This window comes from Myotis lucifugus, unplaced genomic scaffold, assembly GCF_000147115.1.
Source record: "Myotis lucifugus unplaced genomic scaffold, Myoluc2.0 scaffold_941, whole genome shotgun sequence".
NCBI lineage: Eukaryota > Metazoa > Chordata > Mammalia > Chiroptera > Vespertilionidae > Myotis > Myotis lucifugus.
Window position 1 is genome coordinate 98,537 of NW_005871989.1, and position 11,082 is coordinate 109,618.

General features: G+C 60.5%; 1 protein-coding gene across 1 annotated transcript; it reads left to right on the forward strand.

Moving 5' to 3' along the window:
* The first annotated feature begins 1,460 nt into the window (after window positions 1–1,460).
* Window positions 1,461–6,079, forward strand: C1QTNF6 (C1q and TNF related 6). The gene is given in 4 exon segments (XM_014448859.2): window positions 1,461–1,480; window positions 2,333–2,591; window positions 3,965–4,066; window positions 4,069–6,079. Coding segments are annotated over 3 exon segments (798 nt in total). The 5' UTR covers window positions 1,461–1,480; window positions 2,333–2,338; the 3' UTR covers window positions 4,512–6,079.
* Window positions 6,080–11,082: the final 5,003 nt, after the last annotated feature.

The window sequence follows — 11,082 nt, forward strand, 5'->3', positions numbered from 1 at the left end:
CCCTGGTGAAGGGCTGCCCTCTGCTGCTCCTGGCTTGTGCCCACCCTGGTGGGCTGGGACGCACACCAAGTCTACTCTGTGGGGCCTGGCCCTTCCCCCCCCCCAGGAGACCCCAGCTCCTGAGTGGAGGCAGCAGGGACCCCCTAGCCACCCCCAGGGGCATGGCCCCTCACACTCCCTGCCCGGCACCCTCCTCCATGGCCAGTCTGTGATCCAGGCTGTCACCATTTCTTTTGTTTAAGGCCACTTTGCTTCCTGTCCCCCAGGCCAGTTTGTGTCTCAGAGCCTTTGACTGTCATCTGGCTGGAGCCAGCAGATAGGTCCCCAAACGGGCCAGTCCCCTGGAGGAGCCCTGGTCTGCCCTGCCCTGTCCCGGGAAGAGGTCACGCCGGGCAGAAGAAGGAGCAAACTTTTTATTAAGAGTCTTTTGCAGGTCAGCCAACTTCGCTGCGCGTAAATCTCCCCAAACAAGCCGGCGGCGGGGAGGTGGCGGTGCCATCTCCTGTAAATGCCAAGGAGCAGGCACGCCAGCCGGTCCAGCCACTAGTCCCAGGTCTCCCAGCTTGTCAACGAGCCTGGGGTTTCACGTCTGACTCCAGGGCCTCACCGTGTCCCATGAGGCCACGTTCTGGCCAGGAAATAGGGGATTGTTGTTTTTCTCAAAACCACTGGGATGTGCATTTTACAAATAAAAGGTGAGGGTGAGCATCCTGGACAGAGGGGATGCTGATCTGTGTGGATTTGACCTGCCTTACAGAGCAGAACCAGGACACCGGGCCAGGGGGCCAGGGCTGGGGGCAGGAGCTGGGGAACAGACACCTCCAGGAGGGGCTGATGGCGGGGGAGGCTGCCCCGCACCCCCTCGCTTCTGCTACTAGCCGGCCTGGGGAGGGGAGGTGCTCAGGACAGGGCCTCTGCCCCTTTAAAACCTCGCTCTCACCGCAGTGCTCAGAGAGAGAGAGAGAGAGAGAGAGAGAGAGAGAGAGAGAGGGTGGCGTTTAAAACAATACCTCCTCTACGGGTAGTAACCACAGAAAAATATTTTTGAATTGTACTAAATGTTAAAGGAGAACAAAAAAGGAAATAAACAAAGAAACGCCAGAAGCGTAAAAACCAGCCTAGTTTCAAAAGCCGAGTTTCTGATGCTGCGATAACTCAGCGCCAGCCCCCAAAGGCAGCCGCCACCTCAAAGGCTCCTGCCCGGCTTCCTGCCCGCCCAGCCCCGGCCTGTCTCCCGCGCTGGTCTCCGGGCACTTCCTGCCCCTCTCCAGGAACTCTGGATCCCTCTCTCTCACTGGGGCCAAAGCAGGTCCTCACAAAGCCTGGACTTCTCAGAGCCTTTCAAGTTGCCAGGCTTCCTAGTCCTGCCCCTTCATTCCAATTGACCACCTTGGCAGCTTATTGGCAGGTCCACTGTGATTGACACAACCACTTTCCAATGATTTAACTCTCGCCCGAGGCTTCCCTGCAAGGATTCGGGGTAAGGTTGTGCAGGTGTTGACTGCACAGAGATGCCCAGAGGAGGGGGGCTGGCACCAGCCCGTGCCAAGGCCCCTAGTCTGTGGTGCCCTCTCTCCTGTGTCTAATGTGTACCCTCCCCCCTCCCCCCGCCCCAGGAGCACCCTGTCCCTTGCAGGAAGGCCCGTGCAGGCCAGCAGTGGCTGCAGCAGCGACTCCTCACTGCTCCACAGTAGAACCCCGTCCCCACGCAGAACCCGTGTGTTCTCTGATGGAAGTTGCTACCTGCCTGCTAGAATGAACGAACTTTCCTAGCTCCTTTGTCAGGACCTCGCGTTCATGCCCCAAACCATGGGCTCGGCCGGAGTCCCCTCCCTTACAGAGCAAGCCTGCGGGTTCCTCCCAAGGGCCCTCTCACTTGTCAATGGAGAGAGAGCAAGCCAGAGGGCAGGGGGAGGGTGGGGAGAGCATTTGACAGTCTCAGTGGTTCTGGCCCAGGGGCAGCTGGGGCGCCTTCCTCACCCACCCCAGCTAAGGTCCCCCAGGAGCCTCCCCTGCTGGGCTGTGGCTCTCTCTGGAGGGGCTTCCTCCTTCGGGGACCTTGCGTGGCAGCGCCTTCAGAGACGGGGATCCTTCCGGGAGACTCAGCCTCCAGGCCCTGCCCTGCCCTGCCGGCCACAAGTCTCTGGGACCTTGGAGAACTGGCTTCTCTGTGTGGACCTCAGTGTTCTTGTCTGTTAAGTGGGGGCCCTGGCGTCCTTCCCCGAGTTATGTCGGGAACGCACTTGCTGTGGGTGGCAGCATGCATGCCGGGCACGGGCACAGCGGAGATGTGAAGTTAGATAGACTGTCTGTTCCTCCTCCCCCGCTCCAGGCCGCCATGGGGACAGCCGCCCTGGACCTCCTCTGGACAGTCCTTCTGCTCCCTCTCTTGGTGTCTGGGGTCCCCACCGAGGAGCACACCTCTGGGGAAGTCCTGGCCTCCAGTCCCCCCGGGCGCTGCCGACGGTGCTGTGACTCTGAGGACCCCCTGGCCCCCGCCTATGCTGCCGATGAGTCTGCAGCCTCGCCATCCTCCCTCCCATACGTGTGGCCTGAGGTCAGGCCCTACATTAACATCACCATCCTGAAGGGTGAGTACCCATACGTGGCTCAGGCTGGACTGGCCTGGCCGGGGACATGGAGGGCATGGGGGGTCTCTTCCTGGGCCTGGGGAGGGGAGGTGGAGGAAGCAGGAGAAACCAGGACAGACAATTATTCCCGACCCTTTCGTTCACACATGAATTAAACACCTACTATGTGTCAGGACTCTTCTGAATTCTGGGGCTGGAGCATGAACAGATCAGAGATACCCACCACCATTGCGCTTCCATTCTAGTGGGGGAGGCAGACAGCAATCAGCATACTACCAAGTTAATGAGATACAACGTTTGATGGTGACAAATGCCATGGAGATGACAAGGTGGGGCAGGGTAAGGGGCATGGGGAGTGCAGGTCTGGGGGCAGCTTGCCTATCAAGCAGGATGGTCAGTTCTCACTGAGGGAGAAGCCATGTGTATCTGGGGAAGAGCATTTCAGGCAAAGCGAACAGCACGTTCAAAGGCCCTGGGGTGGGAGTGGGCCTGGGGTTTTAAGGCACAGTGGCAAGGGAAAGAACTGGGGTTGGAGATGAAGCAGGGCCCAGATCAGACTTGGGTTTCTCCTCTGAGTGAGCTGGGGCGCAGGGGCAGGTTTGAGCGGAGGGAAGTAGTTGGGATCAGGTCCCTCAAGGCATAGGTGGCCACCTGCTTCTCGTGTTCAAGGTCAGCCTGGAACAAGGGCAGGGCAGAGGCATGTCTGCCTGGGGGTCAGGTGAGCTACTGCCAGACGCCCGGGCAGGTGGAGAGGGGCCAGGCAGTGCTAGGTGAACGGTCCTGCTTCGTGTCTGCGGAGTTTGCAGAGCGCTTTCCCACGCGGCATTTGCTGAGGGCTCGCCTTTTCAACAGCCAAGACCCCAGCTAGGGCTGGGCACACAGTGGGGTAAAGCCAGCCAAGGGCTGCCTGGCTCCTACCAGGGGGGCTTTCCTGGGGTACTTTCCTTGGTTCCTTCTTTGGGTCAGAAGTGCAGAGTGCACCCTGCCACTTGCCCACCCCCCTGGAGCTTGGCTTCATGCAGTGTCCCCCTTCCCTGGCGGGGAGGGGGGCTGGGCCTGCCTTCCCAGAGCCCTAGGGCGCGGGGATGGGCGGGTGTGGAGACAGACTGGAGGCGGAGCCCTGCTCTCCTGCTCCTGAGCTGTGCGACCCTGGGCGAGTCACTGAACCTCTCTGAGAGGAAATGGTTGGTGTCTTCTCTAGAGGGACATTCAGGGAGGCCATGCCCGGCGGGCAGTAGGTGCTCCACAAATGCTGGTTCCTCTGGCCTTTCTTCTCTGGGCAGAGCAGAGCCCTCCACAGTCAAGTGTAGGTGCCCCCTTCGTTCAGGCCCGGGGGCCGGGGGCCTGCCCTGACTTCCCCCTTGTTCCCACAGGTGACAAAGGGGACCGGGGCCTGCTGGGCACACCTGGGAAGCTGGGCAAGGAGGGTCCCCGGGGAGAGCGAGGCCCCCAGGGCACCAAGGGTGACAAGGGGCAGCGGGCAGCCCGGGCAGCCCCTGCCAGACTCGCTTCTCCGCCTTCTCCGTGGGCCGCCGAACGGCCCTGCACAGCAGCGAGGGCTTCCAGCCCCTGCCCTTCGACACGGTCTTCGTCAACCCGGACGGGCACTTCGACATGGCCGCCGGCCACTTCGTGGCCCCGCTGGGCGGCCTCTACTTCTTCAGCCTCAACGTGCACAGCTGGAACTTCAAGGAGACCTACGTGCACGTCATGCACAACGAGGAGGCGGCCGTCATCCTGTACGCGCAGCCCAGCGACCGCAGCATCATGCAGAGCCAGAGCGTGATGCTGGCCCTGGCGCCCGGCGACCGCGTCTGGGCGCGGCTCTTCAAGCGCGAGCGGGAGAACGCCATCTACAGCGACGACGTGGACATCTACATCACCTTCAGCGGCCACCTCATCAAGCCCGAGGACGACTAGTGCCTCCAGCGGGGCGGCTCCCCGGCGGGGCGGGCCCATCCCCCGAGGGGCCTCAGTGTCCCCCTCTGCACAGTGGGCCCGCGGGGCCTGGCACTGCGGGTAGCCCTCCTCCCCCTTCCCTCCCTCCCAGGCTGTTTCTGCCATCCCCTCTCTTGAACGTATTTTGAGAAGCCTTCTAACCTAAATAGTCTACAACCTGCCCAGCCTTTCAGACCAGCACTTCTCAAACTTGAACCTGCACAGGAATCGCCTGGGGACCGTTCGTGCTAAAACGCAGATTCTCTCAGGCAGGCGTGGAGTGGGCCCAGGACTCCGCATGTCCGGTCAGTTCATGGGTGACGCTCGCGCTGCTGGCCGATGGGCCACACTGCAGTAACCAGACTCTAGAACTTTCTTCCGAAACTTTCCGAACCCTCTGAACATTCTAGAATCATCACAACATCCTTAAACATTCTCGCTTCTCTGGGCTTCCCCTCCTCCCTCCCTCTCTCACTCTCGCCTGCACCCTCACCTGTGCAGCTGCTCGTTCTGTCATTCATCCAACCTCACGAGTGAGCTCACTCGGTGCCAGGCCCCGGGTAGGCTGGGGCGGGTCAGACGCAGACCCTGCGCTCGGTGGGCACGCAGCCCTGCCCGTTGGGAGACGGAGGGTTCCGAGACCTGACCCGGAGAAACGCTGGTGCTCTTGTCACAGAAGTCTGGGCTCCGGGCACTCAGACACCGTGGCCCCTCATCACCCGCGGTCCCCAAGGCTGGTGGGACAGGGCCCCCGAGATGGGGTGTTCCCGGCCTCCTCTCATTCCTGCTCCATGCCTGTCATCAAAGCAGCCCCCAGCCCCCTAGCTCCCCATACAGCTGTATAGGCACCTGCGAGGACTCCCGTCCTCCTCACAGCACCCTCCCTGTCCCCTCTGGGGCTCAGCCACGACCACTCTCAGCCCCCCCGCCTAGACACCTGGCCTTGGTTCTCCCGAGCTCCCCGGCCCGTCAGACCTTGCTGTCTGTCCCCAGGTGCTGTCTGACCCTCCTTGTCCCCTCTTGCTGTCCCAGTGTCCCCGCTCTCTGAGCGTTAAGGTGCTGAGACCCAGTCTCCCCTGGCCTGGTGCTGCCTTTGGAGATGCCAGGGCAGGGGCGCCAGGCTTTGGACCCTCAGCAGGTCTGAGGAACTGAAGCGGGTAACATTCAGGTCAGTCAGGGGGACCCTCCCTCCTCTGAGCCATGATGCCGAGAGAGGCCCAGGCCCCTCTCTCCTGGGAAGAATCAGACGCTAGTAAGGGACACCAGGCTTCCTGCCCCTTCTCCCCTCCCAGGTGGGCAGCCTGGTGTCCCCCAGCCTTCCTCTCCCCCGTCCAGGTGGCCTGACCCTCTCCCCCGGGAGGCGGCCTCCAGTCTTGGTGCTTACGCAGACTCTGGGGGTGGTCTCTGGTGCTCACATACAGCCAAGGGGCCACGTGGTGGCTGCGTGGCTGGGGATGGCAGCAGAGCCTGACTGTGCGCAGGCCAGGGCACAGCCACTCCCAGCCGCCTGCCCCTGCCCCCTTGTCCAGCGTGATTAAAGGTGCGTGTCTTCTTGGCAGTTCAGCCTGGTTCTTTCTGCTCAGCGCCCTTGGGAGACCCAGGGGACCCATATCCAGGGAGACTGAGGCTCCCCACCCGCAAAGAACCCAGCCCCTCGCTCACTCAGGCAGCCGATCTGCTCTGGGGTTAGCGGGACCGCCTCAGAGTCTGCTGTGCGACACCCTGGCTGTGGCCTCGGGAAGGTCCCACTCCCCTGAGCCTCAGTTTCCTTGTCTGTGAAATGGGGATGATGATAAGCTACCTCACGAGGCGCCATCAGGACTAGAAGAGAGGTTGCCTGGTGAGCGAGCGCCGAGTTCATCCTCTGAACCACTCCTATTGAGCACCTACTGTGTGCTGGGTGCCCCACTAGGCACAGAGGCTGCAGGGAGGAGCACGCCCATCCCTTCCCTCAGAGAACACGGATGGAGTCTGTGCTGGTCAGTGCTGAATGAGCCCAGGCCCTCACCTGGGGGTTTGGTCTCGTGTTTTATGTTTAATATTGACGAGAGAACTGTTGGGGGTTCTCTGGAGGAAACCACACACCACGAGGACAGTGGCTGACTTTCTACGCTAGAAAGTGGCTCCTCACAATGTATTTAAAGTCGTCCACGTGGACTCCTCTTGCCGAGCTGAGTGGGGCACCCTGCGCCGAGTGGGTGGCTGTCGCTGTGTTTGGTGGCTTCTGGGCAGCATGCGGAAGAACATTCTATAAAGGATGAACCGCCAAACTGCCCAGGACCCGCAGGCGGGGGGTGGTTTGCTGGTCGCTGAGGCAGCAAAGCTTCAGAAACTTCTTGCCGAGCAGGGGAATTGCAGTTTGTCCTGTGCAAACGAGGGCCAAAGGCCCTGGCATTTCCAGGCCACTTGGCTCAGGGTTCCGAGATGGGCTGTGTCATCCGACCCGCCGCAAGCACTTCCTCCATCCCCGGATCAGAGCGGCGCCTGGACTGTCTGGGCCGGTTCCCCCCATGGGATCCCAGTTCCTGACCTGGTGGCAGGGCCTCGATGGGTGGGCAGAGCCCCTAGAGCAGCAGTTCTCAACCTGTGGGTCGCAACCCCTTTGGCGGTCGAACGACCCTTTCACAGGGGTCGCCTCAGACCATCCTGCATATCAGATATTTACATGATGATTCATATCAGTAGCAACATTACAGTTATGAAGTAGCAACGAAAATAATTTTATGGTTGGGTCACAACATGAGGAACTGTATTTAAAGGGCCAGAAGGTTGAGAACCACTGCCCTAGATCTTTGTGATGGAGACTCCCCCATAGGCAAGGTTTGGATGGGGCCTGGGCAAGCGCCCTGGGAAACTGGAGGCCCCGAACCTGCTGCCAGGTCTGTGGGGACGGTGTCCCCTGGGAGCTGCACTGCTTAGTCCTGCCGACTCCCGCGAGCTGGCGAATTGCCCGCATAACCACATCCCCACCCTGGCGCCATCCCTTCAATGACGCAAATGACATTCTTTCTCTGAAATGTTAGGCAACAAGAAAGGGAAGGCTGAGGAGGGCCGGCAGGAGAATAGGAGTCAGGGGACCTCGTCTTGCTGCCCCATAGTTAGTCCGTTGGTCCTAATTGGGGTTCTGAAAACACAGTCATGAATACAGCTTCAAACACCCCCACGGCTTCCGTGGGGCAAAAGAGCATACAGTTCAATCCGAGGCAACACATAAGGCTAGTGATGGGTCCAGAGAGGCCAGACGAGTGGCCCTGCACTCCACTCCTCGAGTCAACCGGCTTGGCCATTGCTTGGTTGGGTGGGCTGGGGCAAATGCAGAAACTGTGGAGGGGGCCAGAGGGGTCGGACAGTTATCTGAGTGGAAACGGGCAGAGCTGGTGTCGCGTCCTGGTGGCTGCGGCCAGGATGGGTGGGCTAGACCTGCCACGTGGGGATCCGGGAAAGAGAGGGGAATTCTGAAGAGGTTAGTCAGGGCACGCTGCTTAGTGGAGGGGACATTTAAGCAGGGCCTTGGAGCCCTAGCTGGTTTGGCTCAGTGGATAGAGCGTCGGCCTGCGGGCTGAAGGGTCCCAGGTTTGATTCCGGTCAAGGGCACATGCCCAGGTTGCGGGCTTGATCCCCGGTGGGTGGGGGGCGTGCAGGAGGCAGCCGATCAATGAGTCTCTCTCATCATTGATGTTTCTATCTCTCTCTCCCTCTCCCTTCCTCTCTGAAATCAGTAAAAATATATTTAAAAAATTAAAAAAAGAAAAGAAGGGCCTTGGAAGGTGAATGAGGGTTTGCAAGGCGCACGTTATGGGGACAGGAAATGGGGGGATGAATGACTGGAGGTGGGACCGTCTATGTTCCGGACAGTGGGAAAGACCATATGCTAGAGAAATGTTTGGGAAGGAGGGGTGGGGGAGGAGATGGGATTGGAGACTGGACAGGTAGGGGCCAGTGTGAAAGGCCCTAAATGTCAGGCTAAGTCTGGGCTTGACCTCCCAGGTGCTGGGGAGCAGCTGGAGGGATCTGAGCAGGGCAGTCACTGGCTAGAGCTGGCGTCAGAGGCAGGTCACTGGTGGAGCATGGATTGCAGAGGGAGGGGCTGGAGGCAGTTAGGGGGCTGTGCTGTGGTCTAGGGGAGGACCCGGGACAATGCCTGGAAACGAGTGATGGGGGGGCGGGGGGGAGAGGGCTGTGTCCCCACTGGACTTCAAAGGAGGCAGGAGGCTTGCTAGCAGAGGGGTGGGAAGAGGGAGCAGGCGGGGTCCCGCCCTGGCAAAGGGTCTACCAGGCGGTGCTGGTCCTACGGGAGGGCAGGCCCGGGGCAGGAGGTGGGCTCGGATGGACTGGAGGCGTGGAGGGTGCTGGGTAACTTGTCTGGCCTCTCCGGACCCATCACTGTCCTTATCTGTTGCATCAGACTTAAAATGTGTGCTCCTGTGCCCCCCTGACGCCTTTGGGGGGACTGGAGGCTCTATCCGTGACTGTATTTTCGGAACCCCAAATTAGACCTAGGGACTAACCCTGGGGCAGAAAACGTGAAATTACTGTGGATTGTTCCGGAAAATATGAAGTGCATGCGCCAGGGGCTTGAAACATGTTCAGAGAAGCTCAAATTTCAGCGTGTGGGCTCTGGAGCCAGCCCAGGGCCTTCTGATCCCGGGCGCACGTTTTCACACAGCTCCTGGCTCAGAACAGACATCACTTCCCGTGTGTGTGACCCGGGCTTGTCACCTCCTCCCTGCGAGGCTCGGTTTTGTCCAGAGCGGGGTGTCTAGTGCGTGCTTGGTGGCGGCACATGGCGGTGTGGGGTGAACGGCTCTCGCTGAGCAGCGGCGGCAGAGGAGCCGCGGGAAGCCAGATCAGGGTTGACATCATGCACCGCTCTCTTCGGCTCCCCTCCCCCTGCCAGCGCCGCGGGCTCCTCCCAGTAGCCACATGCTGCCACGTGTGCATCTGGAGGACGGGAAAACGTAGGCAGACACGCCACACGACCAGAAACAGATGGCAAGAACATTATGGGAGGGGCCAAGCAGGGAGAGCCGGGGCCTGCGAGCCAGAGAGGAAGAAGGGATTTCCATGACACGAGTCAAGAGCGAGCAGGGCCAAGGCCGGATGGCTGGGCGCCCCTGGCCGGCACACCCAGCAGGTCGGGAGGCTGGGTGGCCAGGAAACACCGGGGTGGTGGGGCAGGGGCAGGGGAGGGGGTGAAGTCTCGGCCTGGGGGTGGTGGTGTGGGCTGGAGGAGGTAGTCATTGGGGTCCAGGAAGAAGTGAGGGACCCTCTGCAGGGGAGCAGCAGGGTGAGGGCAGGGGTGCGGGCCCACCTTCAGCTGGCTGACGGCCTCTCAGCACTGGAGGTAATGAATCGACGTCACAAACTCAGCCACACACGAACTAGGACTTGTTTTATGTCTCCACGACTGAACTTAATTTCCATCAGGCACTTCCTTCCTGCCGAAGTCAAAGAAACGCGCTTTGGCCGGCTGGGGTGGCACTGCAAGCTCACAGGGCCGCTGCTGACTTTGTCCGTGTCCCCTCTGCTCCAGGCTCCTGGCTCCGCCCACAGGCCAGCCTCCGGGGCCCTCAGGCCTCGGGGGGCATCCAGGTCTTTTCTGCACAGGTGCTTACAGATGCTGTCCCTCATCCGCCTGGACACACCATGTGGCCATTTCTTCCTCGGGGTGTCAGCTGCCTCCCTGGGGTTCTGCCTGGGGAGAGAGGATGGCCCCTCAGATGCCCTAAACCTGCTGGGGGTCTTCTCTGCACCCTCTTTACCAGGCTCATCTGGGGTGCTCGGGCTGGGATCTACGGCTCTACCTTGGCATTCCTTGCTTCTCTCTACACCACCCCCAGGGCCATCTTGAGTGTCTGGGAAGAGGGGACTGTGTATGTACTCAACACATCCTCTCCCAGAGCTTTGGCTGGGCACACAGGCTCTCTCTCTCTCTCTCTCTCTCTCTCTCTCTCTCCTAATATATTTTTATTGATTTCAGAGAGGAAGGGAGAGAGAGAGATGCAAGAGAGAGAGAGAGAGAGAGAGAGAGAGAGAGAGATGGAAGCATCAGTGATGACAGAGGATCATTGATCGGTTGCCTCCTGCACGCCCCCTACTGGGGATCGAACCACAACCCAGGCATGTGTCCTGAGCGGGAATTGAACCAGCGACCTCCTGTTCATGGGTTGACGTTCAACCACTGAGGCACCCTGTCTGGGCCAGGCTCTCTCTTCCTTATTTTGAAACTTAAAAACCTGGAGAAGACTCCCTTCCTCCCTCAGCCTTTTGCTACATATCCCTTCTGTGTTGCTTAGGATGCATTTGGGCACAGGGAGCACATGTCCCAAGCAGCATGAAGGAAAGTGACCCTGCAGCCCACGGCAGGGCAGCTCCGGGCCGGTCACTGTGGCTCAGCAGCGACGCTGAGGACCGGGTCTGCCTGGATCCCACCGGCACACTAACTGCACCAGCCTGGCTCTCAGGCCAGCTGCCCCCGGGCCGCAGGTGGCAGCCACAGGGTGGCGGCCCCGAGACTCTGTCCTGGCCCAGGCGTCACATCAGGCATGAGGAG